This window comes from Aethalodelphis obliquidens, unplaced genomic scaffold (assembly GCF_003676395.1).
Source record: "Aethalodelphis obliquidens isolate GAN/ISIS:26980383/991018 unplaced genomic scaffold, ASM367639v1 scaffold42, whole genome shotgun sequence".
In the NCBI taxonomy this organism is placed as follows: Eukaryota; Metazoa; Chordata; class Mammalia; order Artiodactyla; family Delphinidae; genus Aethalodelphis; species Aethalodelphis obliquidens.
Window position 1 is genome coordinate 8155541 of NW_020837986.1, and position 21487 is coordinate 8177027.

At 40.4% G+C, this 21487-nt stretch overlaps 2 protein-coding genes across 24 annotated transcripts in view; one reads left to right on the forward strand and one right to left on the reverse strand.

The window, feature by feature from the left end:
- Positions 1 to 10047, reverse strand: part of RPRD1B (regulation of nuclear pre-mRNA domain containing 1B) — a 77624-nt gene extending 67577 nt beyond the window's left edge. For 10 of the 19 annotated variants that reach the window (XR_003427097.1, XR_003427101.1, XR_003427098.1 and 7 more), the window contains exons 1-2: positions 9520 to 10047; positions 3837 to 3966 (exon numbers count right to left, since the gene is read on the reverse strand). Coding sequence is in view for 7 of the 19 variants with exons in the window: in XM_027078323.1 (XP_026934124.1) it covers positions 3837 to 3966; positions 9520 to 9670 (281 nt within the window). In the remaining 12 variants the exon portion in view is untranslated. The remainder of the gene's footprint in view (positions 1 to 3836; positions 3967 to 9519) is intronic. The other 9 variants (XR_003427095.1, XR_003427094.1, XR_003427096.1 and 6 more) reach the window with 2 other exon arrangements.
- Positions 10048 to 10149: 102 nt separating this feature from the next.
- Positions 10150 to 21487, forward strand: part of TTI1 (TELO2 interacting protein 1) — a 45654-nt gene continuing 34316 nt past the window's right edge. Inside the window, exons 1-2 of one of the 5 annotated variants that reach the window (XM_027078326.1) lie at positions 10168 to 10208; positions 18387 to 18445. The gene's annotated coding sequence lies outside the window, so the exon portion shown is untranslated. Of the gene's footprint in view, positions 10209 to 10288; positions 10361 to 18386; positions 18446 to 21487 lie in introns of those variants that run through there. The other 4 variants (XM_027078327.1, XM_027078330.1, XM_027078328.1 and 1 more) reach the window with 4 other exon arrangements.

Sequence of the window (21487 nt, forward strand, 5' to 3'; positions counted from 1 at the left end):
ACTTCCAACAGCACCTCATGTAAAGGTAGAGCAGAAACAGTCCTTTGCAATTGTGTGGGAAAGAGTTAACATAGCAGGCCTGAGACTGCTGCCCTTAGCAGGCCTGCTCACGAGGTTGGCCCTTGACTGGCATCTCGGAACCTGGATTTCAGAAGTGCTCCTATCATTTCCTAACTGGTAAGGGTGGTTTACTGTGCTTAAACTGTTTATACAAACAGTATGGTTTATGCTGAACACCTGCTTTCCTTCTGGGAGCCTAGAATTTTGGCAGAGTGCCTGTGACCAACCCTAACAAAATCCCTAGGTACTACATCTCTAATGGGCTTCTCAGGTAGAAAACACTTCACATTTGTTGCCACAGTTCAAAGGGGGAGGAATTAAGTATGTCTTATGTGACTCCACTATGAAAGGACTCTTGGAAGCTTATGCCTCGTCTCCTCTGGACTTCATCCCTTGCACCTTTTCCCTTCTGCTAATTTTGCTTTATATCCTTTCACTGTAATAAATCATAGCCAGGAACACGACTATACCCAAGTCCTGTGAGTCCTCCTAGCAAGTCACCGGACCTGGAAGTGGTCTTGGGGGCCCACGACTGTTATAACAGGAAATAAATATGTATATGGTGATAATTCCAAATTTATGTCTCCAGAAATCAATTTCCTACTGAGCTTCAAGACTGTTTCATCCATCCGCCTATATGGCATCACCCTTTGGAATATCTATTAGCCATCTCAAACTTAACATGGCCAAAACAAAACTCTTGATTTCCTCTACCATATCTTTACCTCAAACTCCACCTCGGTAAACGGCACCATCAGCCATCCACATATTCACGTCAAAAACCTAGAAATAATCTTTGATTTCTCTTTTCCCTCACTACCAAGCTCCCACTAATCCTATCAGTTTTACATGGGGGTGGGGCACAAATCTACCCATGAAGTAAACAAAGTAAACATTCAACAAGTGGAAGCTATTATCTCCTCAATGTTCCTGAATCCTAGCCAATGTCATCTCTAGCCTACACTAGAGCAACACCCTCTACCTCATGTCCCTGCCTCTCCCTTGGCCTTTATAATCCATTCTCCACCCCAAGCTGGAGGGATCTTTGAACAAGGCATTTGGAATATATCATTCCCCTGCTTAAAACTCCTCACTGACATCCCATCAGAACAAAATCCTAACTCTCTCCCAAGGCTTACAAGGCATGTGTGACTGTCACCTTCCTGCCTCTCTGATCTCACCTGGATATGACTTCCCCTCTGTTCCTTGTGTTCTAACCACAATGGCCTTCATTCTGATCCTCTTAACATGCCAAGATTATTTGTACCTTAGGTTCTTTTTAATAGCTATTCCTATTTTGCATGATTACCTCAAATGTCACTTCCTTAGAGAGGCCTTCCTTCACCACACTAGAAGAGATCCCACTCAAGAACGTCATTCTATTTTATTATGTCCATATTATCACTCTCTGAAAGTATCTTACTCATTTTGTCCTTGCCTGCCTTGTTCACTGCTTGCCCCCCTAGTGTCTGGATCAGTACTTTGCACAAAGGTACCTAAATACATCTTGAAGGAAAGATTAAGTGCACAACTATCTCCCAACTGAGAAGAAAACAAGAAGGCATTTGTATGGAAAATAAGTTTAAAGTCTGGTTACTTAAACTGCTATTCAAATTAAAACCACCCCATGAGCTTGGCAGCTTTCTCTGACTTGAGAGGTTTGTTGTTTCTTTCCTAGGGGGTAGGAGGTTTGAGGGAGGAGGTAGGAAATTATCATAAAGAGATTCCTAATCTATTTTAGTCAATATTAATGGGTCTACTATCTTTGTTCATCAATTGGCCACAGAAAAACTGTACAGAGAGCACTTTTTACTGTTGATAAGGTGCATCAGGACTGAAGTGGTGTGGCTGGACTTTCTATTCTAATAATGGGGGTGGGGGTGGGGAGAGAGCTTAGAGACATGGGGACCTTGAATATAATATATGAACAGGACCTTAAAAGAACTAGAAGAATGCAAAAAAGAAAGGTAATAGAGCTATCTATTTTTATTTAAAAGGATCAGGTCTATTTTCCCCATAAAGCCACAGAATTTGCCAAGACATTTTTACAATGCCTCCTAGCTAGGTTTTAAGATGATAACCAAGTAGAAAAATTTTTAATCCTGGTATTGCTCATCCCCCCTCTCCCATCCGCTTTTCTACTTACACTTTTCTGATTTGGGAGCAGCTTATGATTACTGTTAAATTTTTAAGGAAAAATGTTATGTTTACTATCCCTATAGGGAATTACTTTAGTCAATTTCTTATACCCTAAATTTATTAACTCATTCAACAACTACTTACTGAATCCCTACTCTGTGCCAGGACAGACCACCATTCACATCAAGACTATCTAAATGGTGTTCCCGAAGGTACAAAACCCAGTAGCTCTGTGCCAGATACTCTATTGGGTGTCTGGAATACAGGAAAGAACAAAAAAGAAACAGTCTTTCTCTTCATATAGTTTATAATATAGTATACTCCCATGAATGGGCAAAGACTGTGGATTGAGCATTGTTGTTTTACTTTACCCTCACAACTCTAATGAGACAGGTGGTGACATTCCCTTTTAACTAACATGGAAATGTGGGCTCAAAAAGCTACACAACACATCCAAGGCCACTCAGTGTTGGAGGCAGAGCTACAGCCAACGTCTAGGAAACTGAACTGACTCTCCTCAAAACAGGAAAATGCCTGTCTCCAATTTCAGAGGGCTACTCTAGTAGTCTGTTCTAAGCTTATTCTCTGTTATGACAACTCAGTATTTTTTCAAGTCCCCAAACATTCTGCTTTTTCAGTATCCATGTTCAAAAAAAAAAAAAAAAAGCCAGTTGACTAACAAAAATCTTTTATCCATCTCTACAAAGCTAGATGTCATTTCTTTAAAATCTTTTGGAGTTCTCATTTCACTCCTTCAAACTTTCCAAATCTTTCACAGAATGCCAGACTTACTTTCACACTTAAGGTCTTTCACATACACTCTAGACCTTAGAACAATTTTCGTTTAACCCACTAGTCTCCTTCTCACCCTTCCCAGTTTCCTTTGGCAAAGATGTTTTGTTTGATTTGCTTACCTATTAATATTCTAGTGAAAAATAGTTTTTCTTTGCTCCTCCTAGGCAACTAACTTATATCTACAAAAAACAGTTTGTTTTTAAATAAATAAAAGTGATTTGTAAAACTTTTAATTAAATGTATAGTTTCCGTGATATCAGCTATAAGTATGCTCTACCCACCCCCGTCCTCTGTCACAAAACACAATAGTGGCACACACTTAATATGACAGAGCCAGAGCAAATATCTACTTTCCACACTAATAATTACTATCTTTGCAGGTACAGTAATGACTACTATTTTTAGTAAGTTAGACATGTAGACATCCAGAAGTAAGTAAAAACAAAGGCACAGCCATTAAGGCTTTGTTACTGGAAAGTTCCCTTGTACTATTTAGCTTTGTTTTTTGACCATAAACTAATGAGGCAACTCAGCCAAACCAAGGAAAGTACCACATTCAAGAAGTGAATTCAATAGTGAATACATCTAGGAGAAAAGATGTGCTTCAAGTGCTAGACTGAGTCCCTTCAACGCATCAAAATATTTACTTGTCTGAGATAGTTCTCAAGGGTTCAGGCAAAATATAGAACCACAATTTGGCCTCTGCAACTCTCTATAAAGTACCTCTCTTTAAAGTATGAAGTTGTCAAGTTACAAAGGCTATCACACACAAAAAAGAAAGAACAAAAAGGAAAAGGTAATGCATTCAAAAACAAAATGTAACAAAAAACCCGAAAACATACCTGGCAACGTGAGAAAAAGCATCCACAAGGACAGATTCAAATTCTCTAGTGAATTCAGGTCCTTTCCTTTTACTGTTTTGAATGACATCATTGGCTAAGTACAGAAAAGTAAGCTTTCTATTTGATTTGGCTGGAAAAAAAGAAAAGATAATTTAGCTTACACCAAGGAAATTCTCAATCCACCATTCTTCTGCCCTAAGCTACTCCTAAAGAACACTAAGACAAGCATTATCTACTTGAGGTCAAGACTGCTATGTTTGAAAAAACAATTTAAGGGACTCCTGGAGGTGTCTAGTAAAACAGGATTGAGAATACAATTTTGAAAAAACTAAAAAACAAGAATACGCCATTTTAATTGATTGTGGTGATAGTTGCATAACTGCGAAATACTAAAAACCACTGAATTGTATATTCTAAAAGAGTGATTTGTGTGGAATGTGAATTATAGTTCAATAAAATTGTTTTTCAAAAAAAAAAGAATATGGCATCTTAATTTCTGTGTTATTTTAGTCAGGGTAATTAATTGGCAGTAAAAATTAAGATAATCCAAAGAAAATTCCTAAAGGATAAGCAGTCAGTATTCTCCAGTCAATTCCTAAAGGATAAGCTGTCAATACATCTCCAGAAGACATGTTAAAACCAAGATTTTCATTTATTATATTGCAAAAATGAGCATTTCTTACTCACTGTTAATTATCAAATACCACAGAATGAAAGACTGAGTTAAGTTTCAGTTTTAAAAGATACTTGTAATTTATGCTCCTAGACCAAGAATTTCTCTTTGAACATTCCAATAACCATAATCAGTCAATGTTATCAACTCTACAATCCAGAGGAATCTCTAGATGCACCAATGGATATTTATCTCAAAATTCAAATATACATTATTGCTACACGATCACTGAAAGTTTACACACGTCTGAAATCTGGATATGCAAAATTATGGCTCCTATAAAAAATATAATTCTTCTTTCTTATACCTACTAAATGTAGTATTTCCTATTACTCTATATGGTAGCATGCATTAAACCATAAAAACTTCACGCAATATGTCTGAGTTACAGTTGCTTGGGGGAACATTACTGAATTTCCTGGCTTCTATGCACATAACTTTTCAACCGTAAAGTTACATCACTACCATTTTTGGTCCCAGTTTTCTTTTAAAAGAAATAAATAATAACACAATCAGATAGTTCAAAACATTAAGTTTTCTCCAATGCCAAAGTGCCCAAAAGACTCAAGCAAGCCCTATGTCAACCTTTACACCTGAATTACTAGTCCTTACTCCACTGCTCTCAGAAACCATTTCTGTTTCTTTTGAAATGCACACAGCATGTATAAATTCTGACACAGCAAGCTCAAGATCTGACATTTTAAAATGTGGCTACAGGAGAATAACTTAAGTTAAAAACAAGATTTTTAAAGCATGTTATAGTTGAAACTGATGACTTAAAGTGCTCATAAAATTAAATATGGATATCCTGAAATGTATTAACCTGATAATAACCTAGTTTAGATGGCCAACAGATGAGAATATTGAAAACCTGGAGCTATCTTTAACTGTTCTAATTATTATTCGAAAACAGAACAAAAGTGTCAATAGCTTCAATATCCCACTGTTGCTACAAAGGTATGATTACGGCAAAAAGCTTTTTTTTTTTTTTTTAAAGCAAACCTTGTTCTAGGATGTTGCAGCAAGTTAAACTACCAAGTTTATAACGCCATGAAAGTTAGATTTAAAAGTAAAAGAGGGCTTCCCTGGTGACGCAGTGGTTGAGAATCCGCCTGCCAATGCAGGGGACACAGGTTGGAAGCCTGGTCCAGGAAGATCCCACATGCCGCGGAGCAACTAAGCCCATGCACCACGACTACTGAGCATGCGCTCTAGAGCCCGCGAGCCACAACTACTGAGCCCGCACATCTAGAGCCTGTGCTCCGCAACAAGGGAAGCCACCACAGTAAGAAGCACGTGCACCGCAACGAAGAGTAGTCCCCACTCACCACAACTAGAGAAAAGCCCGCACGCAGCAACAAAGACCCAAAGCAGCCAAAGATAAATAAATAAATATTAAAAAAAAAAAAAGTAAAACAGAACTTCTACAAAGCAAATCGGACTAATATACTTTATGTTAAAAAACCCAGAATCCATATTGTAAAATGTCAATTTGGCCATTCAAGACCTGAAACATTTTGCAGTATTACAAATGTGATAGCTAAGATAGCCAAGGTTTTCACTATCTACAATGCCAATTAATTCTCATCACCGTCAAACTTAGCAATGGGAATTTAGGATAAAACTTTTTCCCTCCACATCCAGCATCCTGAATAATCAACATGAGCACCATGTGTGTAAAGGTAACATAACAAAACCCTAAAGGGAATTCCCTGGAGGTCCAGTGGTTAGGACTCCTCGCTCTCACTTCGAGGGGCCGGGGTTCGATCCCTGGTCGGGGAACTAAGATCCCACAAGCCTCGCAGTGCGGTCAAAACAAACAAACAACAACAAAAACCCACAAAGCCCTAGAGCACCTGAACACACAAGGTCATAATACACACGACACACACACCCTCTACTCCAGCCCTGGGTGGTAACTCACTTGTTCAAATGTCTTTCCAATATGTCAGTATGGATTCTTTCACTCCCTACCGAGGCCCATTCCAAACTGGTTGAAATAGTTATTGAGCAAAGTTTAAATTACTGGCTGACCAAAATTTTTCACTTGTTTGGCTGGTTTTGACATCTAGAGAAAGTAATTTTTTTTAAAAAAAAAGGCCTATTTACCTGCACTACTAAAGGTAGTAGGAGTGCAAACGTAAGGTACAAAAGCACTACTAAAAAATGTTCATCTTAGGGTATTTTACACCAAACTGCTCCAAAAAGAAAGGGAGAAGTTCTACCTAGAACAGAGCCCAAAGGGATAAATTAAGGATTATTCCTAGGGAATGGAAAGAAAATAACACATCATGAATAGAAGTAGTACTTAAGCAGGAAAAAGAAAACTTTTAAAGTCTCATAAATATTTGGAGGCAAAACAGAGATGGTTTGTGAAATGTCTTAAGGAAATGACTTGGCTATAGATAGAAATGTCCATTTTTAAAGATTCAGGGTGGGCTAGAACCTAAAGGGCTAGTCAATTCTAACATTAGGGCACAAAATCTTTTTCCACTTCAGTGCGGGGGCATTTTCAATTCATGAAGGAAGGCTGGGTATTAGGAAACTGTACACTGATGCTTGGAAGAGCATCCTGTAGTTCTGCACTGTCCAGTATGATAGTCACTAGCCACATGTGGCTACTGAACACCTAATTTGTAGCTAACAAAACTCAGGAACTAAATTTTCAATTGTATTTATTTGAAAGTTTACTTCCTTAGTCACACATTTCAAGTGCTCATGGCAAGAGGCTACCTTGTTGCAGAGCAGATATAAAACATTTCTCTCATCACAGAAAGCTCTAGACAGTGCCGCTTGGATCCTTTACTCAGCCATGAAAATGATGTCCAGAGACCACAATTTAACACCTGAACTATTTTTTAACTCTGTTAACAGGCACCATGCTAAATGTTGTGTACATTACGGACAACTAGAAGAGCTAGTTTCTCCCTCAAAACATAATCCAGTGAAAGAGACATAACTAGTAAGAATGAAATAAATGCAGATTAATTCTAATAAATAAAAGCACTACGGGTTTGGTTGGAGTAAGATGATCACCTTCACTTATTAAGTGCACTGATGCACCGGGCACCTGAAAACAAGTTTCGGCGTCTCAGAGCTCTGGGCTAATGTCCCAACTATACACTCATGAACAAAGCACTTCACCTCTTCATATCTGTATCTTCTCATCTATAAAATGGGGATAATAATGCTGACCTACTAACAACTTAAGGTTTCATCATATGAGATTAGGGTTAAAGGAGCTTCATAAACGAAAGTACTCTTTATTTTCTGTATCTCAAATAGGGTGAGGTGGGGAATCAAGATGGCTTCACAGAAGTGACATCTGAGGTGGATTTTGACGTGCCTCTGAGATCCTACCAGATAGGATCCTGTAGAAAGCAATTCGAATTTTTCCGCCACATCTCAGATGACAGAAATGGTATCTGAATGGCACAGTGGGGTACATGAATGGGGCTCTGGGAGGCCCAGGATCTATCCGCCAACTACCCTGAGGGCTGAGGGGACCCCCATCTCAGTACAGCACATGATATTTGGGGGGCGGGGGGGTCTCTGCCAGAGGACTAGAACTGGGTCTCCTGAAAGAATCCTGGATTTTGGTGTCTGCCAGTCTGATGTAGTCTGAGCCTCACTGGTTCTAAGGCCTTGAAAATACCACTTAGCCACTTCAGTTTCCTCATCTGTAAAACAGAGTGACATCCTGACCTCACAGATAGCAGAGAACACATGTAGAGTTACTTCCTATGCTATAAAGGGCCTACCACATACAGGCTGTCCAAAACAGCGCTAAGCTTCATTTGCTCAGCTTTCTGCTATGAAGCTCACTGGGGTATCAGATAGCTGTGTAGGTGCCCATCTTTCCCCAGCAGACTGTAAGCAATTCGAGGCAAAGAACATGCCCCACACTGAGTAATCAGTATCCCACCTCACCATTATTTATCCAGTGCCTACACTCTGCCTGACACCATGCTAGATGTTCATGTGGATTATCCTGTTTACTCTTCACCCCAAGTTGTTTGAGCCTCCGTTATTTTCTCATCTGCTGAGCTCCTACTTCACAGAACTCTGAGACCGTAAAAAATGACAATGTATGTAATGATATCAGTACTGCACTTGGCACAGAACAAAGGCACAGTAAATATCAGTTATCATTATCTCTATTTTACAGATCAGGAAACTGAGGCAAAGAGAGGTGAAGCTGCGGGGGCTCAGTAAATGGCAAAGTCAGGCTCCAGAGGCACTTGGCCTCTGGAGCCAACATGCTATTAAGCTCCCAACCCAGTGCCTGGCACACAACAGGCTGAGCTCAATCAATGGCTGCCAGATGCTGAGCAGGGCCTAGAACCAAGGAGAGCTGCATGAGAAGAGGAACCTGAGAGGCAAGGTCTAGGTGGTGCGGCCCCTTGACTTCTCTGCAAGGGCAGTGACCGTACCCACTTCCCAGGGCAGTGCTGAGGACTAAGTGCGAGGATATACATAAGGTCCTAGCACAGTGACTGGCACAGAATAAAGGCTCTGGAAGTGGCAGTTACCCTTGTCCTCTTTTGACAGATGAGAAAACAGAGGCTTAGAGAGAAGAAACTTGCCCGATATCACTCAGCTAGCAAGTGACTGAGCCAAGGGCTCGATCTAGGTAATCTTACTCCGAATGCCCAGCAACTGCCTGGCACACAACAGGCTAAGGCCTGTACCCTCCACCAGGCGCTCAACGCTGCCGAGAGAATAATGGTCACAAGTGTCAGGAGGAGCCGGAGAGGAAAGCGGCTGGGTTAACTGGGAGTCCTGAGCCCCGGTCGGTGGAACCTCAGACAAGTACCTTAAACCTTCCCAGGCCTCGGTTTCCTTCTCCGAGAAATGGGGATAACACTGTCTCCAACCTCAGAAGCGCAATCAATCACAGGCCCAGGCCTGGAAAGCCAGGCTCAGCTAAGAAGCTAGAGGGGCCTCGGGACGGGGTGCGGGAGAGGGCTACCCGGGAGGAGGACCCATGGGGGTAGAGGGAGTGTTTACCTTTGCGGAGCTCGCGGTGCCACACCGAGACGATGGGTCCCGCGTGCTTGCGGTGGTGGATGAGCCACAGGGAGAGGGTCTGCACGCTCTGCTGAGAGTTGCTCAGCTCTGAGAGCTTCTTCTCCAGCGCCGACTCGGAGAAGGAGGACATGGTGGCGGCGGTGAGGCCCGGCAGGGATCGGCCTGGGCCGCCCAGTGCGGCGGGGAGAGCGATGGCACGAGGCCGGAACCTCACCTGGCGGCCTGCGGGACTCTTTATGACTGACAGACGGCCGGGGGGCCAGGAGGGGTAGGGGATGGGTCTCCGCAGTAACAGCCGCCCGCACCGCCGCCACAAGATGGCCACCGACCTCTCACCCCGCCGCGAGAGCAGGGTCAAAGGGCAAGGGCCGGAGTGGCGGGGCACCGGGGGGGGGTCAGAGTGTAGTAAAACACCCCTCCCGTGGCGAATGCCTCTTTGAATCTCGCTCGGAGCACTCCGAAAGCGACAGACAGGGAAAAGGGCGCACTTCGGCGGCCTCCGGAAGGCGCTTTGACCGCTCGCGCCCGCACGCCGGCGCAGTGAGTGTCACCGGAACCCTTTCTCCCGCTCCCGCAGAACCTTTCTGGCGCGGTGCGGCGCGCGAGTTACGCGTCACTTCCGGCGCGGCAGAGGAGGTGCGAGAGTGAGGGAAAGGCTGGAAGACGAGGTAAGGGAGAGTGGCGCGAAAGAGAGGGAAACAGCAACCGCGAACCCTTAGAGGGGGATCCTGAGGGGATGCTGAGGCAGAGAGATCATGACCTGGGAATGGAACGGGACCTTTCTCCCTCACCTGGCAGGCCCCAGCAGCACTCTTCCTCTGTACGTGTCCTGCTCTCTGGCCGCCCCCCACAAAAAGCTTTTTTTGGTTCTGCCAAGCCACCCACGTGCACTTTTCACGCCTCCACGCCTTGGCTCTTGCTGTTCTTTTTCCAAAGGTGACGCCCCCCCTTCTCACGCGGTGGGCTCCCACTAGGCCTCCAGGACCACCTTTAGTGGCCAGTTCCGATGTTTAGTCTGTGACAGGACCGCCGTCAAACACACCCTTGTGCTCCCGGCTCAGTTGGTTGTTGTATTCAGGGAATTACAGGCTGCCTTCTGGGGGTTCATTTGACTATTGCTCAAATTTAAGTAATACATGTTAACTTTGTGGGGGAGTGGGGTAAGGAAGTCAGTGGGTTCGTTGACCTCCTTTAAGAAACACTATTTGAGACTCTATCCTTTAACTGTTTAAAAAGTTTTAAATTCCAATTATCACATCAGCAGAGAAATTTGTTCTTCTAACTGCTGTGGGGTGGTGGTAGGGAGTTAGGTTATTGTAGACATAGTAGAATTTTTAAATGTCTTGATCATAGTGGAACTGACCAGTTGTGGGCAGATTCCAGTTAGGAGGCACTGTACTAGTTGATGCCTGTTTTTGCTCATACTGCACTGTTCTTTGCTTAGGTGCTTTTCCTCCTTCAGAATGGAATCATCATAATCAGAGCCAACATAACGAGCTGCTGCTATGGGCTAGACACTGTGTTTTCACATAGTGACTCGTTTAATACAACAAAGCTATGCAATAGGTATTATGTTATTCCCATTTGGCAAATGAGGCTGAGGGAGCTTGGGTGACCTACCCAAGATCACATAACTAAGGTTAGAGGGAAGGGACTCTACTTTATCTGTCTTTTTTACCCCAGCACCTTATTCGTAGCTGACTGGGTGAATTAATATAAAACAAGTGAATAGCTTAAAATCACTGTCAATATCTAGTCATAATTATAACCTAGGGCCTTTGAGTCCAAATCTAGGCCATCTTTCTGTATTAAGTAACAGTGTCATATACTGAGCACTTTTATACCAAGTCACTGTGTATTAAGCACATTATGAACATTCTTTTATTTAATCCTTACAACAGTCCTGTGGGGTATGGGTTATTATCAGTATTTGACAAATGAGAAAACATTAAACATGGGTGAGTAATCAATGTCACTTGGACACAAGAAATGACAGAACCAGGAATCAAATCAAGGTTATCTTATCCCAAATTCTTCACTCCCGAGCCAGTGGTTGATTTATTCATTCAGCCGATAATTTTTGAGAACCTATGTCTGAAGCACTATTCTAGGCAAACAGACAGAATCCATGTCCTGGGAAGCTTACCTTCTGCAGGGGAAGATAAACATGTGTGTAAAATGAGCCCGAAAGTTATAAATGCCTTGAATAAAAATAAAGGGAGGTATGAGGAATGCACGTATGGGCGGATAGGCGTGCATTAGTGAGGTCAGAGAACGCCTCACTGATATGGTGACATTTGATCACAGCCTTCATAGCATAGCCCTATGCTATGTGGTGAATGTTCCAGGCAGAGGGAAAACCAAGTGCAGAGTCCTGAGGTCAGACCATTATTGGCATTTTCAAGGACCAGCAAAGAGGACAGCTCAAGTGATGTGAACCAGAAGGCTAGAAATGAGCTTAGAAAAGTTGCCAGGGACCATATCGTGTGGGGGACTATAGGCCATAGTAAGGACTTTGGATATTCCTCGGAATGAAACAAGAGTCCATTGGACCATTTTGAGCAAAAGAGGAGCATGTGGCTATTAAGTAGAAAATAGACAGTAAGGGTGCAAAGGTAGGAGCAGGAGGACTATGCTGTTGTGATAATTCAGGTGAAAGGAAGACTCAGACCAGGGTGGAGGTTGTGAGAAAGGGTCAGATTCTGGGGATATTTTAGAGGAAGAGATCACAGGATTAACTGACAGCATAGGTATGAGGTATAAAAGAAGCAAGAGCTTATATGGCCCTAAGGGTTTTAGCCTAAGCAACCATAAGAATGGAGTTTGCATGTATGTACTGAACTGTGGGAAGAGCTGGTTTGGGTAGTAAGAGCAGGAGTTTAGATTTGTATATGTCTAATTGGAAATGCCTGTCCAAGTAGAGGTATCTCATAGGCAATTGGGTTTATGGGTCTGGAGCTCAAGGGAGAGATCTGAGGTAGAGCTATAAATGTGGGAGTAATAGGGGGAACAGGTATAGAAAGAAAAGAGGCCCAGTGACTAAGTCCTAGGACACTTCAACATTTAGAGGTCAGAAAGATGACGATGATATAATCATGTGATTTATCTTCTTTAGCCTGTTAATATTAATAACAGTGATTGATTTTCAAATATTGAGCCAGCCTTACATCCCTGAAAATTAGTCCTACTTTGTCATGGTGTGTAATTCTTTTTACATACTGCTAAATTATATTTCCTCATATTTTGTTTGGGATTTTGGCATCTATATTCGTGAGGGAAATTGGTCTGCCGTTTTAAAATTTTTTTATATTATCTTTATTGAGTTTTGGTATCAGGGTAATACTAGCTTCATAAAATGGATTGGAAAGTGTTCCTTCTTCTTCCATTTCTAGAACATTGTGTAGAACTGGTGTTAATTTTCTTTAAATGCTTGGTAGAAATCTGCAGTGAAACCATCTGGGCCTGAAGGCTTCTTCTTTCTTTTTTCTTTGATTTTGGGAGTCTTTAAATAATAAATTCAGTTTCCTTATAAGGCTGTTCAGTAATCTATTTCAGCTTGTGTGAATTGTGGTAGTTTGTATTTTTTGAGAAATTTGCCATTTCATCTGTCAAATTTATGTGTATAAAATTATTTGTAGTATTCCTGTATTATCCTTCAATATCTGCAGTCTGTAGGACTGGTATTGGTAATTCCTCTCTCTCTCCCTCCTTCCCTCCCTCCCTCCCTCCCTCCTTCCCTCCCTCCCTCCCTCCTTCCCTCTCTCCCCCTCTCTCTCCCTCTCTCTCTCCCTCTCCCTCCCCCCACCCCCATCAGTCTAGTTAGAAGCCAATTTTATTGATCTCTGTAAACCATTTCTTTGGTTCATTGATTTTCTCTATTTTTTGTTTTAAACTTCAATTCCTGCTCTGATTTTTATTATTTCTTCCTTCTGCTTGCTTTGGATTTATTTTGCTTTACTTTATTTTATTTTATTTGTCTTTTTCTAGGTTCTTGCTGTGGGAGTTTAGATTATTGATATTCATTTAAGAGCTTTCCTCTTTTCTAATATATATATATATTTAATACTATAAATTTCCCTTTCAGCATGGCTGTACCTACGTCTTACAAATTTTGATTTGTTGAACTTTTATTTTCACTCATTTCCATGTATTTTGTAAAAATTTCCCGTGACATTTCCTCCTTGGTCCATGAATTATTTAGAAATGTGTTGCTTAATTTCCAGGTGTGTGAAGATTTTCCTGTTCTCTCTCTATTAGTAATTTCTAGTTTGATTCCATCGTGGTTAGGGAACACACTGTATGATTTTAGTTCTTTTAAATTTGTTGAGGTTTATTCTGTGGTCCAGGATATGGTCTATCTTGGTGTGTGTTCTGTGGATACTTGAAAAGAATGTATATCCTACTGTCAATAGTATTCTGTAAATGTCAATTATGTAAATGTTGGTTGGTGTAGTTGAGCTCTTGTGTTATAATTGCTATTCTATCAGTTGTTGAGAGAGGAATGTTGAAGTCACCACCTGTACTTGTGGTGACCACCTATACTTTTCCTTTCAGTTTTATCCATTTTTGCTTCACACATTTTGCATCTCTGTTTTGTGCATACACACTTAAGATTACTATGTCTTCTTCATAGATTTACCCTTTAATCATTATATAATGTCCTTCTTGGTCTCTGGTAATTTTTTTGCTCTGAAGTCCACTTTATCTGATATTAATATAGCTAGTCTTGCTTTCCTTTGATTAATGTTTATATGATAATATCTTTTTCCATCTTTTTACTTTCAACCTGACTATATCATTATGTTTGAAGTGAGTTTCTTGTAAACAGCATGTAGTTAAGTCATATTTTTTAACCAATTCTGACAGTCATTTTTTATTGGTGTATTTAGACATTTTATATTTAATATAATTATTGATATGTTAGAGGTTAAGTCTGAAATTTAATTCTTTTGTTTTCTGTTTGTTCTGTTTTTTTGTTTCTCCATTTTCTTTTTTTCTCCAGACTTCCTTTACTTGAACATTTTTTAGAATTCCATTCAATTTATCTATAGTGTTTCTGAGTGTATCTCTTTGTATAACCATTTTAGTGGTTCTTCTAGGTATCATATTATGTGTATATAACTTACTTTTGACAGGTCTAGTGAAGTATATGTACCTTACTTCCTTTATGTCTCTTTACCCTTTCCTGTTTATATTTGTCTGAAATATTTCCTCTAGATACATTTAGAACCACATTAGTCAGTGTTATAATTTTTGCTTTAACTATCAGACACAATTTAGAAAATTTAAAAGAATAAGAAAAACCTATTGTATTTATACATATTTTTATTTACCATGTTCTTTCTTCCTCTTTGATGTTCCAAGATTCTTTTTTTTTTTTTTTTTTAACATTTCCTTTCTGTTTAGAGAATTTCCTTTAGCCATTCTTGTAGAGTAGGCCTGCTGGTGACAAATTCTCTTAGTTTTCCTTCATCTGAGGATATCTTTCCAGTTCATTCCTCTTTTTTTTTTTTCCTGATGGACATTTTTGCTGGGTATAGGATTCTGTGTTGACAGTTCTTTTTTTTTTTTGAGCACCTGAAAATTATTGTGTTGCTTCCTTCTGGCCTACATGGCTTCTGAGGAAAAATCCAGTGTCATTCAAATAGTTTTTCCCGTATCGGCAAGGTATCATTTTTCTCTGGCTGCTTTCAAGATTTTTTGTCATTTGTTTTCACAACTTTTAATTTTAATTATAATTGGTACAAATTTCTTTGGGGTAATCCTGTTTAGAGTTCACTCAGCTTCTTGAGTATATAGATTTATCTCTCTTGCCAAATTTGGGGAGCTTTCAGTGCTTTGAGTACTTTTTCAACCCTGCCCTTTTTCTTCTCTCATTCTGGGATGCTTAAATCATTTGTTATAGTCCCATAGGTCCCTGAGCCTCTTTTCAGTCTGTTTTCTCTTTGTTGTTCAGATTGAGTAATTTCTCTTACTCTGTCTTCCATGTTACAGATTCTTTCCTTTGTCCCCTCCATTCTCCTGTTGAGCCCATCTGCTGAGCTTTTTATTTGTTATTGAATTTTTCAGTTCTAAAATTTATTTCTTCTTTGTATCTTCTATTTCTTTCCTGAGGTTTTCTGTTCTTTTGTTTTAAACAAGTTCATAATCGCTTATTGAAGCATTTTCATCACAGCTGCTTTAATAACTTTGTCAGGTAATTCTAATGTCTCTGTCATCTTAGTGTTAACGTATATTGATTGATTTTTCTTTTTTTATTCATTTGGAGATCTTCCTGGTTCTTGGGTATGGTGAATGATTTTTGACTGGACATTTTTGTATTATGTTCTAAGATTCTGGACCTTATAGAAGTCTTCTTTTTAGTTGGCTTCCTCTGAAACCACTCTGGCAGGATAAGGCAGGGGTGGGGGGACCAACCTTGTTACTTCCAAGTGTAGGTAGAAGTCCAGATTCCTCACTCAGCCTCCTTTGACACCCATGAGGGAGGGCTCCTAATTACTGTTAGGTAGAAGTGGGAGTCCTGTCTCTCCACTCCTACTTAGCCTTCTTTTTCTTTGTTCCCCCCATCTTTATTGAGATACAACATTGTAAAAGTTTAAGATGTACAATGTAACGATTTGATACACATATCAGTGTATATATATTGAGAATGATTACCACAATAAGGTTAGTTAACACCTCCATCACCTCACAAAATTACCCTTTTGTGTGTGTGGTAAGAACATTTGAGATCTACTCTACTCTTTTAGCAACTTCATGGATCATCAGACTGACCTTGCAAACTTTTATAATAGATTCCCAAAACATACCTGTTCCACCCCACCCCCAACATAGATTCTGATTCAGTAGATCTGGTGTGAGGCCCAGGAATCTGTACTTACATTGTTTCCCCTTGGTTCTGATAAACAGTTGGGTTGGAAACCTCTGGTGTAGTGAAAAGAATGCATACAGCCTTTGGAGTCACACAGGCTTGACGTGAATCCCACTGCTTGCTGTGTAACCTTGGGCATCACTTAATCTGTCTGAACCTTGTGTTACTCAGCTTGTAGACAAGGAATTTATTTATGTACATTGCCTAGCATATGGTGGGTTTTTCCAACAAATATTAATTCTCTTCTTTCTAGTCAAGAACTTGTGTTGGCAATTCTTTTATTTAAACTCCTATTTCTGGGATCTAAACCCAGTCTTTCTACCATGTGCTAGTTAATTCAAAGTTAGAAGTTTTAGAGATCATCTTATCCACCAAGTTTATTTTATGTTGAAGAAACTAAAATTCATGGAAACCACAGATCAGGTACTGTCAGAGCCAGGACTATCACCCAGATTGTCAGATTCCTGTTCTCATACTTATTCTGTCTGGAAACACCCTAAAAATGGGCTGGCATACAGTCAAAATCTAGAACTATGATTGCCTCCTGAGAGTGAATCTAGTAAGATCCTCCTGTAATGGATGAGATCAACTACCTGTAGGAATAACTCACCCCAGGAGAAGAAGAGGATGGTGGGTTTTTCCCAGACTCCAGTTCACACATATCTGATATCAAAGATCCACCAAAGAGAGCCAGACCTTGGTCTATGGTGATTGATTCAACAAGCATATATTGAATGCCTGCTCTTTGCTGGAAGCAATAAACAAAACTGTCAACTATTACTGCCCTCATAGAGCTTATATTTTAGTGGGAAGAGAGAGACAATAAACAAATAGGTGGATAACTTGGTTTGACAGATGGTACTAAATGCTATGGAGGAAAATTTCAAAGACGGGAAGGAGATTGGGAGTGCAGGGCAGGAGAGGAGTGAGGATGGGTTGCAGTTTTAAATTGGGGTGATCAGAGAAGGCCTCCCTCAGAATTCACATTTGAGTAAAGCCCTGAAAGATGAGAGAGCAAGCCGTGAGGATGTATCGTGGAACAGCAAGTTACAAAGGCCCCGAGCAGGTGGTTTCATCAGAACATCACCCCTGTGTGAGGCATGGCTCACTTGCCATGATGGTGTCTCCCTCTCGTCTCTGCCTTTATTAGGGGCTACAACTTTTCTGCTTTCTGGCCTTTGCTTGTGAGGTATTGTTCCTTGAACAGCCTTCCCATGCAGCCCCAAGTGTGTAGTCCCCCCACCCCAACATAAATCCTCCTCCCTCCATGAAGCCTTCCCTTTTGGTGTTCATTCTTTTTCTAAGTTCCTTTTGTACTTCTTGGGTTTTTCCTCCCTTTTTCACTTTTTAACTATATGATACAATAAGTACCTTGTGGTCTAGTGTCTTATCTTTTAAGTGTCTGTAAAGTATAGCACCTACAGATTGTCCCGTTTGTCTGCACCACCTGGATGCCATGGCCCAGGGATCTTACACAGCCCATTCCTGTGAAAAGGCAGAAAGAGATGGGAAGGAGGGGAAGAAGCTGCCAGGGGAATGGGTTCACTCAAGCACTCCGATTGCAGCTCTCTTCCCCCACCTCCCCAGTGACTGCTTTCTATGACCGCTGAAGGGTTAGAGTCAAGAACTGGTTTATATAGTCACTGTCTGTCACAGTTGAACTCTGGGTTGTTTTCTCTGCTCACCCTGAGAATCAGCTTGTTCTGAAAGCCTCATCCCAGTATCACTTTCTGGGCCAGAATACGCCAGTTGCTGTCAGTTATATAAACATCAAACTTTGCAGTGCCACTTTAATCAGTGTTGCATTTTATCGGAATAGAATCTAGGACTCCTATGCTTCTAAATCTCTGAGCAGTTCCTTCTGTAATCGACATATTGTCACACAGGTGTGATTTCATGACCATCCCATAAAGGTATATGATTGCCTTTTATAGTCATGCCATACTAGCAATTTGTTATACTCTCTTCCTTACAGAAAGCTGGTTTATGTATTTCTGAGCCCGTAACCCATTCTTTTGAAGATCTCCAATTGTGGTAAGTCTTCATCTGTATAGTATCCCATTGGGAGAATATACTACAGTTTATCCATTCTACTATAGATGTGCATTTGGGTAGTTTCTTTGTGGGGACAGTTGTGGATAGTGTATTCCAGAACACATCTATTGGTAAATTTATGTATGCATTTCTGTTAGGTACATACCAAAGAATGTGATTACTAGATCATAGAGCGTATGTATGTTTACCTTTAGCCTAAGGATTTTCCAAAGTAGTTGTATCAATTACACTCTTACCAGCATTGAATGAGAGTTTTGGTTGTTTTACATCCTTGCCAACGCCTAGTATTTTCTCTTCCTTTTTCTTTTTTTCCCCTTTTTTTTCAGCTTAGCCCTTCTGGTGGGTGTGTAATGGTATTTTGTTGTAGTTTTATATTGGATTTTCCGGAGCAGTGATGTTAATGTCTTTTCATGTGTTTATTGGCCATTTGGATAGCCTCTATTGTGGTATGCTTGTTCAACTTCTTTTCCATGTTTCTGTTGGATTGTCTTTTTCTTAATGATTTATAGAAAATCTTTTATATGAACTTCAATGTAGTCCAATTTATCATTTTTTTTTATGGTTAGCTCTTTTCTGTGTCCTGTTTAAGAAATCTTTGGCTACTCCAAGATTACAAAGACGTTCTTTGTTTTCTTCAGAAAGCTTTGTTATTTGACATTCCATGTTTAAATCTAGTATGAGATGTAATCAAGACCTATATATTTTTTCATATGGATAGCCAGGTGGCACAGTACCTTTAATTGAAAAGACCATTCTTTCCCAGTTGGTTTCAGTGTCAACTTTGTCAGGTATGTGAGTCTATATATGGAGTCTCTGTTGTATATATGGGGACTATTTCTGGACTCTATTCAGTTCCACTAATCTGTTTGTCTTTCTTTTTGCCCTTTAATTATTGTATCTTTACAGTAAATCTTGAAATCAGATAGTGTAAAACTTCACCACAAAAATTTACCAATTTAATTCCTCTTCTTCAAGATTGTCTTTGCTATTCTAGGTTGTTTGCATTCCCATATCAATTTTAGAGTCGTCTTATAACTTTCTATAAAAATGCTGCTGGGGTTTTGATTGGGATTATGTTGATTCTATACCAGCGGTTCTTATCCAGGGCGATTTTTGCCCTACACAGGACATTTGGCAGTATCTGGAGACGTTTTTGGTTGGTACTCTTGGGGGAGTGCTACTGGCATGTTGGGGACAGAGGCCAAAGATGCTGCTAAATATCTGACAATGCACAGAACAGCTCTCCACCAACAAATTATCCAGCCCAAAATGTCAGTAGTGCCACTGTTGAGAAACTCTGAATTCGTGTAATCAGTGTTTCAATTGGGCTTCTGTCCACCATCTTATTAAGTATTTGTTTTCTGTTTGACCCACCAGTTTTGCTTCCCTTTTTCTCATTTTTCACCTTTTGGATCAATCAGAAGTACTAATTATCCCATTTTTACTACTGTCTGAACTTTTATAGCTCTTTTGGAGTTTACCCTATAGATTTCAACATGCATTCTTGACAATCTAATACAGATTTTTTTTATCACTTCCTGATACTGCTAGACTCTTAATACACTTAACTCCTTTAATACTATCCATGCACCTTTTGTGCATTATTGTCTTGCATTTTACCTTCAGTTGTGAAAGAGTTTTATAGGGTATAAAATTCAAGGTTGGCAGTTACTTTCCTTTCACACTTCAAAGATGTCATTCTGTTGTTTTCTGGATTTCATCATTTCTTTAGAGAAGTTGCCTGTCACTTCTGTTGCTGCATTACTTTTAAGATTTTTCTCCATACTTTTGGTTTTTCAGCAGTTTGACTATGATGTGTCTGTGTGTGTTTCTCTTTGTATTGTCAGCTTGGGCTTTGCTGAGCTTCTTGAATCTGTGGGTTGATCTCTTTCATTTGTTTGGACATTTCTCAGCCATTTGTCCCCCAGCAGCGGCCTTCTCTCAGAAGTCATGTATTTTGAGATCCCTGAAGACTATGGTTTTGCATATAGGACTCCAGTCCTATATGACCACATTAAAAGCGTCGTGGTTTCTTTTTCCTCAGTGACAGACCTCAGCCTGGGCCTCTTCATAATCCTGAGCCATGTCCGGGATCAGCAAATGGAAAACAAACAAACAAACAAAAAAACCCAACTATTGATTGTTGACTCACTGTGAACTTTCATCCTTCACTAGAGTATTAGTTCATCTGGTCTTTGTTGCTTCTGCAACTATTTGGTGCTTTAAGAAACGCTTTTTATAATTTATCTGGTTTCTCTAGTTGTCACCAGGAGTATTGGCCTGCCATACCCTACTGTATCCTACTTGAAAGGAGAATCTGTACAGATGTTTCTGACTGCTTATCATATACCAGATGCCCTTGTAGGTTCTAGGTGTAGGATTGCCCAGTCTAAAGTAGGTAAAACAGGCATATACAAAATAATTCAGCATGCTAAATACTGTAATAGCAGTGTGTACAGTGGTAGGAGAAAGGAGGAGAATATGAAATAGCACTACCTGTTTAGGAAATTGCAAGTTTTATAATTTCACATGGTTGCAGTTTCAAGTTCAAGGGGTGAAGCAGTGCGAAATGAGGTTGATGAGACAGGCAGGGGCCTGATGGTGCAGGGCCCTGTATGCCATGGTAGAAAGGTGTCTGTACTTTAGGCAGGCTACAAAGAGCAGGTGAAGGATTTTAAACATGGAAAAGAGTGATCCAGATTTTTGTTTTAAAAAAATTACTTACATGTCAGTGTGAAATATGGATTCAAGAAGGGCAAGCACACAGGGCAAGGGTGGCCAGAGAAGAAACCATTACGGTCAGTCCAATATCAAATAGATGATTATCATCCTCAACAGCTTTGAAAGATGTTGAAGGGGTAGAACTGATGAAATTTAGGGAACAGTGGAATTAAGAGGGAGGTGAAAGAAAGCAGAGAGGCTAAGGCGTCTAGCCCAGGTGAGGACCATAAATCACAAAGGGAATACAGAAGAAAGCGGATAAGTTCAGTTTGGCACAGGTTGTGTTCTCACCTCACTTGC